The sequence below is a fragment of the Acomys russatus genome, chromosome X, assembly GCF_903995435.1.
Source record: "Acomys russatus chromosome X, mAcoRus1.1, whole genome shotgun sequence".
In the NCBI taxonomy this organism is placed as follows: Eukaryota; Metazoa; Chordata; class Mammalia; order Rodentia; family Muridae; genus Acomys; species Acomys russatus.
Genome location: NC_067169.1, coordinates 59,039,479 through 59,055,801, shown reverse-complemented (window position 1 = coordinate 59,055,801; position 16,323 = coordinate 59,039,479). Strand labels below are relative to the sequence as shown.

At 36.3% G+C, this 16,323-nt stretch overlaps 2 protein-coding genes across 2 annotated transcripts; one reads left to right on the top strand and one right to left on the bottom strand.

Moving 5' to 3' along the window:
- Positions 1 to 280: 280 nt before the first annotated feature.
- On the bottom strand, positions 281 to 1,353 carry LOC127184875 (TLR adapter interacting with SLC15A4 on the lysosome-like). The gene has a single exon (XM_051141305.1). The coding sequence runs from the start codon at positions 1,330 to 1,332 to the stop codon at positions 412 to 414; it is 921 nt and encodes a 306-aa protein (XP_050997262.1). The 5' UTR covers positions 1,333 to 1,353; the 3' UTR covers positions 281 to 411.
- A 6,027-nt stretch (positions 1,354 to 7,380) lies between these two features.
- On the top strand, positions 7,381 to 11,594 carry LOC127185933 (SH3 domain-binding glutamic acid-rich-like protein 3). Its single transcript, XM_051142566.1, has 3 exons — positions 7,381 to 7,515; positions 10,930 to 11,097; positions 11,452 to 11,594. The coding sequence occupies exons 1-3, from the start codon at positions 7,468 to 7,470 to the stop codon at positions 11,515 to 11,517; spliced, it is 282 nt and encodes a 93-aa protein (XP_050998523.1). The 5' UTR covers positions 7,381 to 7,467; the 3' UTR covers positions 11,518 to 11,594.
- The last annotated feature ends 4,729 nt before the right edge of the window (positions 11,595 to 16,323 follow it).

Genomic DNA, 16,323 nt, shown 5'->3' with positions numbered 1-16,323 from the left:
CTCCTTCCTTTCTCTCAGCTTTAAAAACAACCAGACATAGTACAGTGATAGAAAGAGTTAATCCTTGTGCCAGCAGAGTTTAAAATATCAAATTTAATTCAAATGGAACCAACAAATTCTCCATTTTTCCTTAATCTTTCTCTGTCCCTTACAAATGTAAGCTCAATTGTATTTTTCCTTCTATAGATCCTCCCAATTTACATGCTAAAATGGTATTTGTACATGCAAAAAGAATTCCCCCAGACTATGCTTGTTCTCAGTAAATAGTCTTGCATATCACAAAAATAATTTCTCAAAAAAGCCACACCACCACAAAGGAAATTCAATGAGACATGAAAAGCAAGAGGACACAATTGTCATTGTAGTCTCCTATTTGATCCGGCCAATCTTTAGTAGATTCCACTGGAGATGTCATACAAGTTCCCTACTAGTCTGTGTGGATATTTGTAAGTTAGGAGTGCTTAATTCAGTACTAGTTCTGTGGGAAACATTACGAAGGTTACAGAGTGCTAAAGAATGGAGGAGGGCTTCTCGGGCTTTGGACGCTTCTATATTCTGCTCTTGGGAGATTTGAAGGCTAACTTGATTGACATTATTCATCAGTATATTAGATGCCATGAGGTTGGTTATAGAAAAGCACCTGGTAAGATTTTCTTCCAAAAACTGTTTGTAGAGTTCATCCACCTTTTTTTCCATGTAACTATTAAGCATAGAATTAGAGAGAGGTTGCTTATGTAACAGCATGCTTTTTTCTCGAATTTCATCACCATTTAATACTTTTGAGGTAGATGTTTTCTCTAGAGGCTCAGTTTTAGGAGACTGGCCCAATGGTATATCCACAGAAAGTAAAAGAGGACCTTTCCAAACATCATCATGGATGTGTTCCACAAAGCAGCCAGAATCATACATGTTTCTAACATGGTCACCTCCTATTTGTAGGTCGGGATAATTCTGACAAATACTTGTACATGACCAGGATCGATATAAATCCAGTTGTGTTTCATCATTTCCCCTCTTTGGAATGGGCAATGCAATGGATACATTTCCTGGAAGAGGTGTACTTTTGCATTTTGCAACAGGTAGCTCATCCCCAGATTTCATTTGAGATGTATCATTTTCTTGCTCAGTTAGACTTCCTTCTATAACTTTCTCTTGATTTCCAGTCTTAAAAGGGGGAAGTGAGTTGTTCGAGTTGTTCTGTGTATCTAAAAGCTTATTCTCCCAATTTTCCTTTTCATCATTTGATGTCTTCTTACATCTTAGTGGTTTGTAAAATTTTACATGTTTCTGTTCTTTGTAAAGAAATTCAGTTAAGAAGGCTTCTCCAAGCATTTTCTTAGACAAGTTCTTCTAAAAATATAAGTGAATTATGTTCCTAAAATATAAAATAATTAATTAAGGCAATGGAAATTAAAATGAAAATATATGAATTTTTCTCATACATGAGCCATGTTTTAGGGAAGAACTGTTGCTTAAAGAATCAAGAATGAAACTAGAAATATATTGATTCCTTTACCCCTGTTGAACAATGCTCTCATTGTTTCTGGCTCGCGGTTTTTCTCAACAGCTAAATTATAATACTCCTGCCTTTTTCACCAGGCTGTTGTAAGAATATTACATAGTACACATGCAAGTACTTAAAATTTTTAACCTTAGGGACATGTATAACTCTATATTCAGCAGAGTTTTTTAGTGTTTATTAAGAAATTACTAAAATGCCTAGCCTTGTACTGTTTTAAAGTCCACTTAAATCATAGCTATTTTTTCAAAAATGTAAGTCTCTCAAATTTACTACTACTTTTTCTTTCTTTCTTTTTTTCTTTTTCTTCTATTGGACTCAAACTTTCCTTCCTTATTCACTTATTTCATATTTTTACATCAATTACTACTACAATTTGATAAGTTTCAAATTTCCCTATAAACTCTATGCAAAAAGCCAGACATGATGGTTCATACCTGTAATTCCAACACTCAGCAAACTGAGGCAATAATATTATAAATTCAAGGTCAGACTAGGCTAAATGGCAAAAAACCTGCCTTTAACACAGCAAAATAAAAGGAAACTCTATAAGAATAAAATAGGTCAGTCACTGTTAACCAAAATACAGTTTTCATCTCATAGATCCATGGTATATATTATAGATGTTTCCAGGAGATCCATTTATGTTAATGTTTGAAAGAATTTGAGAAGAAAATGAAACAAAACAAATCCAACTAAGTAAAGAGTTTAGACTTACGTTTTCCAAATATTAAGATATCCAAAGATTTGGTCTTCTGAGATGCCAACAATCCAAATTCAGAAAAAGTCCTTTCTGTCTGGTTTGCGTCTCAGCATCTGCTTACATCTTACAAAGAACGACAGTTTTAGTCACATAAATTGGTTCTGCTTTCCATTCATAACCCAGGACTGAAACACTAATAGGAAAATTATGTGGGCTGGTCACATGTGTAGTATGGTAATAACCATGTACCAAAAGAGGATCTTGAAAGTTCCAATTGACAACGAGTGGGAAAATGTTAATAGTAATAGAGTTAATAAAGTTCTTAAAGTATGTGAAGACAGAGACGAGATTATTTTCACTTTCAAGTAGGGCAAAGTGAAAAAGGCTCAACATCTTTTGTAAAAATTATTAATTTCAAATAAGCCAAAAATAGACATCAAAAAGAAAATATTGAATAAATTGTGATACAACCATGACATGAAATACTAAATTAAGCAGTTTTAAAAATATTTTATTAATTATTTCAGGGGTTAAAAAAAGAAAAAATTTATTTCAGGGGTTACACCCTCCTTATAGAAGCCACTAATTGTCAATAGTTACTGCTGGGAGGGGGGAGGAGGGGGGGTTATTAGCCACTCTGCCCTCCCTGTTAGAATGTTGACTACCTTGATGTTGTGCAGGTCTTATATGGGTAACCACAGCTGCTGGGAATTTGTGAACGCAGTCCTGTCTAGAAGACACTATTTTCCTCTGCTCCTTCCTGACCTTCCTGATGGTCTCTAAATAAATGGGGCATTTCTAATGATTTTATGATACTAAATTGATTGTTCCTTTGTTTGACTTTGTTGTTTACAACAGGGTCTCACAATATGACATTGGCTGATCTTGAACATGCTATAGAGACCAGGATTGCCTTAAACTTGTGATAATCTTCTTGCCTCTTCCTCTCAAGATCTGGAATTATAGATATGTGTTAACAAATTTGGTGACATGACAAGGGGTCTAAATTGTCATATAGATTATTTAAGAAACACAGAGGAAACAAAGTCAAAGAAAAGGATTATGCAGTTGTTGACAGTCACGAAACTGGTAAGTCATAGAAATGAGATTTTCGGCAAACAGTTGGATTAAAATCCCATGCTCTTAGGCTCTACAGGATATGTTATGTATATGTGTAAAGTATGCACACTGCAGGGAAATATACACAATTTGATTGCACCATGAATTGTGTGTACCATGTGTCAAACAGTATTCAGAATATCCCACATGTAGCAATTTGATCTTCCTAAAACTCCAGAAAACACTTATTTTTTTCTCCTTATGAGAAAGAAAAGTTGGACACAGAGAAAAGTTAGGGTTATTCAATTGCAGAAACATATAAAAAGTACGTGGGTTTGAACTCAAGTATCTTAGAATCAGAACGTTTGTGCTTAGTGGCTGAACTAATGTTTGCTTTCTTGTTGCTGTTATTGTTGTTGTTGTTGTTTTTCAAGACAAGGTTTCTCCGTGTAGCCTTCCTGGGCCGTCCTGGACTCGCTTTGTAGACCAGGCTAGCCTTGAACTCACAGTGATCCACCTGCCTCTGCCTCCGAAGTGCTGGGATTTAAAGGTGTGCGCCACCATACCCAGTTCCTAATGTTTTCTTTTAATTGCCTTATTATATGTCAATATGCTGTCAGAAAATAATACAAATCAAATTGTTTATAGTAGTTTCCCTTCTAGAGAAAATGACAGGAAGTAGGTAAAAATAATTTTACATCTTATTTTTTATATTTTTACATGAGTTGAATACTTGTATTATTACTATATATCTATATTTTACTGAGATGACTGAAGGACAAAATAATTCATATTAATACAAAGTCAAGGAAAAGACTTTACTTTAGAATATGCTTTACCAACCTTACAAAGGTCTCACCTGTTTTTGAATGCTTGTTAATAACATAAAAACTGCCAAAGAAGATTGATAAGCACAAAATTTTAATATAGATTATATTTTGAGCTAAATTTAATAATACAACTTTTTATTATACTTAATGATTTTAAATAACTCAAAAACAACCTAAAGATAATTCTCATTTTGTATGTCACACCAATCAACTCCTTCCAGGTTGTCAAAGTTCTCCTGTGAGAAATACTGCATTATAAAAGTATCCAGTGAAGTGAGAAAATATGTCAACATCTCACACTCAAAAGTAATGCAAAAACTTAAAATATATGTTCTATCAATGCTACCACAAAGTCTATTAAAAGAAAATAGAAATTTAAAATCCCTTCTAACTTAAATTTCATCATTGGCTATATTCCATCTAGTTTTCTTTCATTCCTATGTCCCCCTGGTCCAAGTTGCACCAATTCCCTGTCCTTTCAAAACTAAGATTGCTTTCTGTACTTGGATTACAATAGCTTATTCTAAATTTGCCCCTCCACAACTTGTCATACTAGTTGATTTACCTCTCATATAAACCTAAAATCTTACCCATTGATTAATAAGAACATATACAATTTATGATTGTGTGCCTCAAAGTAAAATATCCATAGACAAGTTTTTTTAACCATCACAGCAATCTTCAAGTCATAATTTGCAATTTTATACAATAGTGAAAAGCCTCAAATGTATCAAAAATCAAAATCCAGCATGTAAACCAGACTTTATTTCCCTGGTTTTTCCCAATTTCCATCTTTTAATTTCTCCATGTGCTTCTAAGTATCCAATAATTAGATTACTTAACTGAAAAGACAAAAAAAAAAAAAAAAAGCAAGAAATCATCACGTTTTAACAGCCCTTCCATCTACTTGGAGCCTGATATCAGTGACTCGTGATGCTTTATTATAAACATTTGGAACCTAATCTTTACTGAACAGTGGTAACTGAACCAAAATGCATAGTCTCCAAAAAATGTTACTCTGTAAAAATTACTACCAAAAGGACAATAAGATACCCACCTATGTATTTCAATACGGAACTTGTACTAATGACCTTTAGGGTAAAAACTTCTCTCTCAACTGCTATAAGCCTTGCATGTACTCTCAAGTATTGTGATCTCTGCTATGAACTCATCAGGTGTGCCCTTGCAGCACATGCATTTCAACAAATCCTCACTTTTACTGTCTATGTTCATCTCTGGTAAATATCTTTGGTAAAACATTTTGCAGTCAGCGCATTCCTCAGACATGGCATTCATGACTGTTCCTTCTACCTTAAATGCTATGTTCTCTTATTTTCCCAGCACTGTAGATGCTTCAAGTTTATTAAGCTCTGTTATTCCAGGAATCCTGACTTGCCCCTTGTTGTACGGTTTGATTTTTATCTGCATGTCCTTTATCTCATCTTGTGAATACTAACTCAGTTCCCTGAAGACCAATATTTTGTCTTAGCCATTGATGTGACCTCTAGTACCTATCATTCATAATACTTATTTTCTTAACAGCCTACAGTGAGCCCACACTCATGCATTCAGTTCATTTAATCCTTGAAATTAGGTTATAAATAGGTATTATCATCCTCACTTTAACAAAAATAAATTTTCATCAAGCTCATTTCATTGCCCTCCTCCTCTGTCTCTACCACCCATCCCAGTCCTTCTCTCCCCTCCATCTCTCTCTTCCTCTCCCTCCTCTCTCTCTCTCTCTCTCTCTCTCTCTCTCTCTCTCTCTCTCTCTCTCTCTCTCTCTCTCTCTTGTCTTTCTTTCTCCTTCAAGAGCATATCTCAAGTATCCTAGACTGCCTGAAACTCTCTATGCATCTAAGAATGGCCTCAAACTTCCCATCTTCCTGCTTCCATCTCCTCCTGAGTTCTGGCATACAGTTATATGTTGCTCCCCTGCTGTATGGGCTGCTAGGCATGAACCCAGGGCCTCAAAAGAACTAAGCAAGCACTCTACCAAGTGAGCTTCATCCCCAGCCACAAAGCCATTCTTACGGGTGGGTAAAGTCACGTAATACACTAATGTCTTAGGATACTGTGTTTAAGACTTTCACACCCATACAGACTTACTTTTGGCGGACTCTTCAAGGTAAAAATAGTATCAGTATCTTCCACAATTAGAAAAATAAAACTAGGGGTTGGAGAAAAGGCTGCTTAACTGTGTATGCTGGTCTTCAAGAGGACCAGAGTTCAATTCCCAACACCAATGTCAGGGGGCTCCCAACCAGGTGCCTGTAACTCCAGGCCTCTCGGGGTTGCACTCCCACCTTCAGAGAGGCACAGAAATATAATTAATGCATATACCTTAACATAGGTGCGGGAATATGATTAAAAATATTTTTTTAATCCTAAAAAAGTTGTAACTAGAAAATGTATGCTGAAAAATGAACTGTGGGTGTATCGAAGAGGAAGCAGGCATTGTACACGGTGGGGGGGGGGAGCTGAGAGGCTGGTGGGGAAGAGGAAGTAGTGGGAGGGGCAGAGACTATTGCACATTCTGAAAGGTTGACCTCAAGAAGGAAAGGGCAGCTTGCAAAGCCTGTTTCAACAAGGGAGGAGGGTGGGAGAGAGGAAAAGAGAACTTTCCTATGTTAAGAGTGGGGGAACTCCTGATGGGACTTGATGTGCTGGGGTGGGTTGGTAGGGGAGGCTCCCCTTTTCTGAGGAGTAGGGGAAGGTGGGATAAGGGGAAAAGGGAGAAGAGAGGGCGCTATGATGGGGATGTAAAGTGAATAAATAAATGCATTTTTTAAAAGAGTGAGGGAACTGTTGGTACTTTGCTAAAGCCCTCCATAGATCTGTTTGTCCTGCCCTTACACACCAAGGCAACAGGGGTTCGTCTCTTTTCTCCACATGGCACACTTGAATGATTTTCCTCCCTTGTCTCTGCTCCGGAGAGGGCAGCCGAAAAGCAACTGGCCTCCCTTCCTAACCAGAGAAGAGGGAAAGGTTAGCAGCATTGTAGAGTGCATTTGTTTTTCCTGTTCCAAACCCAGCACGTGGCAGATGGGCTGGCAAGCAAGGTGTTAGCTAGTGTGTTACTCTAGGGAGCATAGCCTTCTCTCCCTCCATGGCAGGTGGGTGGGGCTTTCTGCCCTCTAATCACCAAGCACCTGCTTTCCTCAGAATGGACAGTAGCCTGCACCTTGCTCCTTAGCCAATCAGGAGTGCAGGCCCTTAGCAACCCTCACAGAGAAAACAAGGCTTAGCCGAGCTCTATGCTCAGACTCCAGGAAGCCAGCAGCCAGAAAGGGAGCTGACAGTAAACCAGCAGTAAGGAGCTTGACATCAGAAGAGTAACCGCAAGATTGGAAACCATGAGTAACATTAAAATTTATTATACCAGCGTGTCAGGCTCTAGGGAGGTGAGTGTGAAGGGCCTCGGCGGGAGGGAGGTAACAGGGGGCGGGGAATTAGAGTAAAATCACCGAAGTTGGGGACTTCAACATTTGCCTACGATTATTATACCCTTTCTGCCTTTTAAATATTATTTTACATTACTTAATTTTACCATGTTGGATGAAAGTGAGAGATACAAGGACCTACCAAAATGGTGGTTAACTCTGGTCTTCATGTTATGCTCTAAGAATTGACTGGTTTTGGAAGTTTCTGGTATCTTTTTTTTTTTTTTAAATTTTTATTAATTTATTCTTGTTACATCTCAATGGTTATCCCATCCCTTGTATCCTTCCATTCTTCCCTCCCTCCCATTTTCCCCTTATTCCCCTCCCCTATGACTGTTCCTGAGGGGGATTTCCTCCCCCTGTATATGCTTATAGGGTATCAAGTCTCTTCTTGGTATCCTGCTATCCTTCTTGAACCCAACTTCCTTAAGGAGTCCAGTAATTTAGCCGATATTTGAAGTGTACAAGAAATAGTGAGCTCCATTTAGGGTGAGAGAGAGAAAAAAAAAACTGACAGTAAGTATATGACAAAAGTCAAAGAAGACCAAGTAACCAATAAAAGGACCAATTGTTTGTCTAATAAGTTGGTATATTTGTATAGGTCACATGTTTTTTACAAGAATTAAAGTTTAGATGAATTATTTTCAGCAATGTTTAGGAAGTACAGCCCAATAGAAACATAATGAGAGCTACCTATATAATTTAAAAGTCATTTAAAAGAGAAATTTTAGCATATTTATTTAACACATAGTATTCAAAAATGTCATTGAAAATGTAATCATCATGAATGTTGGTATGTTACATATTCTTTTATCATATTGTCTTCAAAATCCAGCTTGTATTGTGCGCATGTAAAAACTGAAGGAATAAGTTTTTAATTTTTAAAATTGTTTTTGTTTTTATTTTGTTCACTTTACATCCCAATTGTAGTTCCCTCCATCATCTTCTTCCAGTCCCTCCCTCCCTTCCTCATTCCACCCTCCCCCTCTCTCCTTGAATCCTCACAAAGGGAAACCCTCTTCCCCTAACATCTGACCCCAGCCTATCAAGTCTCATTTGGACTGCCTGGATCCTCTTCCTCTGTGGCCTGGTAAGGCTTTCCGACTAGGGGGAAGTAATCAATGAGTGGGCACTAGTGTCCATGTCAGAGGTAGCCCCTACTCCCCATTATTATGGAATTCAAAAGGAGACCATGCTGCCTATCTACTACATTTGAACAGAGGGTCTAGGTCCTCACCATGCATGGTCCTTGGTTGGTGCAGCACCTCCCTCCTCAGCCCAGATTTGTTGGCTCCATTGGTCTCCTTGTGGAGCTCCTGACCCCTCCAGGTCCTTCTATTCCCCAACTCTTCCATAAGACTCCCTGAGCTCCACCTGAAGTAGGGCTATTGCCCTACCTCAACCCACTCCCTGCTTTCAGAGGATCTCTGTTGGGTAGGCTCCTTCCTGTTCCTTCTCTTTAACCACTTCCAATGTCTATTCTATTTGCCCTTATGAATGAGAATTAAGCATCCTCCCTAGGGCCGTCCTTGTTACTTAACTTCTTTATGTCCATGTATTGCAGTGTAGTTATCCTGTACTATGTGGTTAATATCCACTTATGAATGAGTACATACCATGCGTGTCTTTCAGGGTCTGAGTTACCTCACTCAGAATGATCATTTCTAGTTCCATCCATTTGCCTGCAAATTTCAAGATTGCTTTGTTTTTAATAGCTGAGTAGTATTCCTTAGTGTAAATGTACCACAGTTTCATTATCCATTCTTCGACTGAGGGACATTTAGGTTGTTTCCAGATTCTGGCTATTACAAATAAAGCTGCTACCTTTAAATTTTTCACTTTTATGAAAACCAATAAATGGTTGGCCAGCATTCATCACATCCTTGCTGCATACCATACATTATATCTGAAGAGGGAAATGAGATTTGATCTCAGCCTATGAAAAGGAGATTGCTTCTGTAAAGCCTGGTCAAGGAGATTAGTGTTTTTGCACAAAAATAAACAGTTTTAAAGAAAGTAAATTACAAGATATTTTGCTAGCTTAAAAAAATGTGACTTACATGCTATTGGGTATAACAGTCTGTAAAATGGAACAATTTCAAGTAAGAACCACAAAGAATGAAACACACTAAACTGCTGATCTATGACACTCAAACTATTGTGTAATCATCATCTAGCAGGGTTACTATAAGGGATTATTTCTGGGACTACTCTCAGCATTTCTAACACTGCACATCTGAAGCAGAAGTGATGCTGATGCCACCAGTCTGTGAATCATGCACAGAATATCAGTGCTCTATGCAACTGTTCTCTTAATTGGTTGGTCTGGAAACGTTTAGAAAAATGCTATAAAAAGATGACTCATGTCTCATGCAACGTAATTTGCAATTTCAAAAGCTTAATGAGAAAAGTAAAAATGCTCAATTTTGTAAATTTTAGGGATTTCTCTGATGTCCTTTAGATACAGACAAACATTTTTGAAGTACAGCTAAGTTACACCTTCTGAACATCAAACAAAAAGCTTATTGATATGCGTTTTTTACAGAAATCACATCAATAAGCTGGAGTTGAGGTTGTCAAATTGTTTTCACATTCTAGTATTAGCAGTATTTGACAAAAATTACTCAAGATTATCGCATGAGAACAAAGAAACTCCAACTTTACCTAACATTTACATTGTAGTTATTCAATTTTCACTTACAAAGTTAAAAAAAAACAAGCTGTTACAATTGTACTTTAGCCATTGTGTGTTTCAGAAGAAAGGTAAATATCAGAAATAGTTCTGTTAGTATAAGATACTAATTTGGCAATTCAAGCACACAGTACATTAACCATTTTATCCATTCACTATTTTTAGATCTTAATTTTATCAGGTTTTTATTTTTTCATTCTATTTTCTGATTTAATTTCTGATTATTGGTTTTCCCTCTTATAATAAAGATGTATACACACATAGGTTGCTTGTTTTTCAAAGCAGTCTCACTATGTGGTTCAAGATGGCCTAAAAATTGTTCACTATGAACATTATTTTTATTTTTTGGTACATATTGATTGTACTAACATATAGTATGTTATGTATATAGATTGCTACGTATCTTTTTAAAAATCTGTAGTCCTGTTCAATTCCACATTGTGCATATACATATATATATACACATATATAACACATGTGGCCTATAAATTATACACACACACACACACACACACACATGCATGATCTAACAACAAAATTTCCTAGTTGTTTTTGTACCCAAGCTTACCATCAACAATGGCTGTTTCTCTTTCATAACATAAAGAATAGGTAAGACAAAACATAAAAGTATTAGGACAAGCTAATCAATAACTTGCTATCTCTTTTTTTTTTTTTCTATCTAGGTGAAACAAAGACAAGACGAAGTAATGAGAATTTTAGACTCTTACAAAGTTAAATACGAGTTAATAGATATCGCTGTCAGCTCCAAAGTACTAGAAGAAATGCGGACTAAGGCTGCCTCTCCTAAGGCTGCTCCACCTCAGATATTCAATGGCCAAGAATATTGTGGTGTAAGAATGCTCTTTTTAATTTTTTACATTTCATAACTTAAAATCATATATGCAGGTAAAAGTCATTGTGAGGTATGAAATTCATGTTTACTCATCTACAGAATAACGTAATTGTGTTTCTAACAAGACAACTGGAATTTAATCCTATAAAGATTGTCAGTTTTGGTGAGGGATAATTAGGTATATTTTAATCATTCATTATAATATTCAATAACTGGTATTCTGGGGGAATTATTAATCTTCCTTAGCTACAGAAGTTTTCAAAAGTCTGGGCAAAATAAATGGCAGATAACACTTGAATTTAATTAATAATTAAGAATGGTCAGAACTGATTAGCTATACTTTTATTTTTAGGACTTTGTAACTTTCCATGATGCCAAGGAGAACAAGGAAATTCTGAAGTTCCTCAAGATGGAGTAAATGAACAGTTATGACAAATGATAGTTCCACCATTCATTACTAACTGTAAAATAACTGTTCCATTAAAGTAACCACCAAAACTACTGGCTCCTTTTGTTTCAGTGTTTCAAGTCTAATGACTTAGTTCAACTCCCAGAACTTACATAGTAAAAGGTGAGAACTGATTTCCACAAGTTGTCCCCTAACTTCAACTTGTCCACCGTAGCATATACTGCAGCATGTGTGTATTTTCTACTCTTTGTCTGTTTGTTTAATTCTCTCTCTCTTTCGCTATCACACACCCGCGTGTATGCACGGGCACACACAAACACACACACACGCACACAGACACAGACACACACACATACAATGCAAATTTTTAATCTTATGGCAATACTGATACATACAAACAGGACAGCTAGCAAAATCAGCATCTGACCAAGATAAAAATTTTTAAATGAAGTATAGAAAGAACATAATGAAGGCCATTTATAACAAGCCCACACACAGTTAACAGCGTGCTGGATAGGAAAAGCTGAAGTCTTTCTTTCTAAGACCCAAATGAGGCAAAGAAAGATGGCTGGTTTCATCACTTTTATTCAGCATAGTGCTAGATGTCTAACAACAAAAACCACTTTAGTGAAAGAAATGAAGGACATCTAAACTGAAAAACAAGTCAATTTGTAAAGCAGATAAATAAAATTATATAAACTGAACACCTCTAAAATTTCAGCAAAAACAACCGTGCTGATTAGTTTTTCTCAGTTAGACACAAATCTATAAAGGAAACTCAATTCAGGAACTGCCTCCATTATACTGGTCCATAGCAAGTCTGTGGTGAATTTTCTTGATTAATGATTGATGTGGCAGGACCCAGCTCACTGTACAGTGCACTGTAGGTTGGTCTTGGCTGTAAAAGAAAGGTAGCTAAGCAATCCAGTGTTCTTCCATGACCTCTGTTTCAGTTCTTGCCTCCAGGTTCCTGCCTTGGCTTTCCTTATACATTGGATATGCCTGTAAGTTAAAATAAAATCTTTCTCTCTCTGCATTTCTTTTGTTCAGTGTTTTACAAAAACAACAAGGGTGCAAACTGTGCCATGAGTCAAGCACAGAAACACAAAATACCCATATGTAGCATTCATAAACATTGACCTTGTAGAACAACCCCAAACTCAAGGCCTGGCACTAATTGTGCAATCTGTGTTCCAACACTATCTGGTGAGTCTCACAGACTCCTGACCATCTATGGCCACCCTCAAACACCAGGTTTAGTCACTCACCTATCCAGCCCTGTGAATTCCCAGATCCTTATTCACCTGTCCCATCCCCAACCTCCAGGCCTAGCCAGTTCCAGTCTTTGTGCTGGCATAGCCTGGTGAGTGCTCAGGATTCCAGCTCATCCATGCCATCCTCATACTCTTAGGCATAGCCCTAGTATATCAGTTGGTGTACCATCCCAGATAGATCTAGCCACTTATCCCATTCACATACTTTCTTGGTTACCACAGAATTGGCATCACCTCCAGCCTTCTAACCAAAATTAACATGGAGTATCTAAAGGATAACTAACAACTCTTCATATTTGATCTGAAACTAACCATGTTTGAGCAAACAACAAAAGTTAAAAACTTCCACTTAACAGAGATAGGCTAGAAACTCACATCAGATGTACAACCAATGAATGAAGTCCAAATGCCCAAGTCACATCATAACAACACAAATACAAAAGGCTGAGATAGTATATCCCCTTCCCCACAGTCACCAGCTCTATATTCTCTGATGAGAATTACCCGAATGAAAATGAGAAATGTTCTCCACTGAGAATTATCTAAATAAAGCCAAGGACACATAATTTAAAGGAACAATAATAAATGTCATCATGGATGGACGTCAAAGAAATTAAAGAAGACAAAAACAGCTCAATGGACTTAAAGACAATAAGAATCAACCAAGTTAAGAACAAGAAAATAGAAAGATGGCTGAATGAAATGACAGAGGAAATTCATTATTTAAAGACAATTCAAGAATGAGGGAGAAATGCTATTTAAAAATACTTTGAAGCTTAAAAGATGATGATGAAAATTGTGACTCACTTAGAAATGTCAAAGGAAAATCAGAATAGATAAAGTAGAAAATAGAATATCAAGACTTGAAGATAATGTAGAGAAATTGAATTAAACAAGCAAAAACTATAAAAAATATTTTAGGCATAGTAAATATACTGAAGCATGTAATTTGCCTTTAGATTTTACAGGAAGTTAGTTATGCAATTGTCTAAAGTCTTTGCCAAGAGCCATTCTGTTAAAGGAATTCAGTAGGTATGTGATCTTTCTGGAAGGGATCTGGTATTTTGAAAGGTCTATACTATGATGTACCCCAGAATTCCTTCCAACCTCTGATAACTCCATAAATTGTCCCCTGATGCATCTCTCTAAATTCTGACATTGGTGTGAACCATCAACTTCTGGGTATTGACCAGCTCTGATTGAGCAAACTTCTCATGGGATCTTACTGAAGATGTACAGCTGTTCAGTTGAATTAATCCCTAATTATGAAATTCTAAATTTTATTCAAACACTTTTAAAAGTTAAATTGTTTTATATCTACTAAAATATTTTTAGAAAGTTTATGGCTGCAAAAAATACCTTTGTGGAACTCAAGATGTCTCACTAGGGGACAGATTTGTGGCCTCAGATAAGCCTTCACTCCAGATGGTACCACAAATCCTGGTATACACCATATATATAGGCAAGTTGGTTTAAACTTCCCATGCACCCAAAATATAATGGGGCTACCTAGAAATGTCTAAATTAAGTACAAATCTTAATGTCCAAATATACAAATTGTTCTGTTATAATTCCTCATGCCTTTTCACCTTATGGCATATATGCTGTCATTTAAAAGTCACTACTTCTTAGAATGGGAAACAGATAAAATTGTTGTCCTGAATTTAGTATAAACTAAAAGATAGCTGGAAAATGTGTACCATGTCAGTCTTATTTGAAAAGGCATATATTCTTGTAAATTTTAGACCCTATTAACCTTTGGGCCTTGTCAACATTTGTCACTCTGAACTCACTATGAATTTAGTTTTAAAACATGTAACCTGTTGTATTTTAGAATTCATCTGGTTTTGTAAGTAATTGCATTTTTTGAGTATGAAGTAATTCCATTCTCTCAGAAGTGTAAGTATGGTGACCAACAATAAATGGGATTGAATTTAAGATGCTTACCTCATCCACCTTCTCTCTCTCTCTCTCTCTCTCTCTCTCTCTCTCTCTCTCTCTCTCTCTCTCTCTCTCTCTCTCTCTCTCACACACACACACACACACACACACACACACACACAGACATACACACACAAACTCTTAAAACTTAAATCTTAGATAACTAAAAATTAAAAGTTAACATATTTAGAATATAGTTAGGAAATATGTTAGTTTACTAAACTGGTGGTTGTAGATCTTCCTCCATAAACAAGTATTTTATTAGCCCTGGGCAACTGCCAAGGTTTCCAATACTAAGAATGACTTTTCTTTTGTTAAATGGGTCAGAGATACAATTACAGAGTTGTTGATTATATGTATACATGTAATAAAATTTAATGGAAAAAGAGGCAATGAACTTGAAAGAGAGAAAGGAGAGGAACATGGAAAAGTTTCGAGGTATTATAATCTCAGAAAATAAATATTTTTTTCAAAAGATACAATGGCTTAAAAAAAGCCAGCACAACTGGAACTAAGACTACAGAACCAGAGACTGGAAGGGAGGAAAGAATGAGGAGATCTTGACTAATTGCTATAACATATAGTTTGGCAGAAGTAATAAGTCATGGTGTGCTACTACACAGTGCACTGTCTTCTGATGGATATTGTATTTAAATTCTTTTTCAAATATTTGCCATAAAGAAATGATTTAGTATATGTTTATCCTGATTTAAACACACACACACACACACACATATATATGTGAATACATGCATGCTCTGTGGTTACTGTATTCAAAAGCACATACACACATAATTTAAAAATAAACATAAAAACTCTGTAAGTAGTTCCATACAACTCAGCTATACCATTCCTCAGCATACAAATAAAGACCTTAAGTCAATACAACTCAGAGAGATTGCATTATCTGTGTTTACTGCAGCACTGCTCATAATACCTGATACTGAATCATTCAGATATCCATCAACAGATAAATGCAAATAGAAAAAAATATATATGGAATTCTAATCCTGTAAATAGTGAAACTATGTCATCTTCAGGAATATGGGTACAGTTAAAGATGTCTACACTGGGCAAAATAAGTCAGAGTCAGAAAGGCAAATATTATTTTTTTTTTTTCATCTAGAAACCCTGTGTTTTATGTAGACACAAATTATTTAGGGGATATGCATCATGAAAGTAAAAAAGTAGAAGCAAAACTAGAAGGAAGGAACTATTGGGAAGAGGAAGAGGGGAAAAGGGAAGGGTAGAATAAAGCAAGTATTATCAAGTACATCATATACTTGTAGAAACCCTTTACAATTTACAATGAACATATTCCAGTAAAAATAAATGAGAAGACTAGACCTGGTGGAGCACACCTGTAGATCTAGCACGTGGGGACGCAGAGGCAGGTGGATTGCTGTGAGTTTGAGATCAGCCTAGTCTACAAAGTAAGTCCAAGGACAGCCAGAACTATTACACAGAGAAACCTTTTGTCAATAAATAAATAAATAAGAAAGAAAGTAAACAGTTACAAACCAAATCCATGTAGGGAAGATGTGTACATATATAAATGCATACATATGAATTGATGGATACACAGATTATATTCCTTTAA

Excerpts from the sequence above, each read along its gene's own strand:
- LOC127184875 (XM_051141305.1), bottom strand. The coding sequence starts at position 1,332 with ATGCTTGGAGAAGCCTTCTTAACTGAATTTCTTTACAAAGAACAGAAA.
- LOC127185933 (XM_051142566.1), top strand. The coding sequence starts at position 7,468 with ATGAGTAACATTAAAATTTATTATACCAGCGTGTCAGGCTCTAGGGAG. Across the intron at positions 7,516-10,929 it reads GCGTGTCAGGCTCTAGGGAG|GTGAAACAAAGACAAGACGA; the intron begins GTGAGTGTGAAG and ends TTTTCTATCTAG. Across the intron at positions 11,098-11,451 it reads ATGGCCAAGAATATTGTGGT|GACTTTGTAACTTTCCATGA; the intron begins GTAAGAATGCTC and ends TTTTATTTTTAG.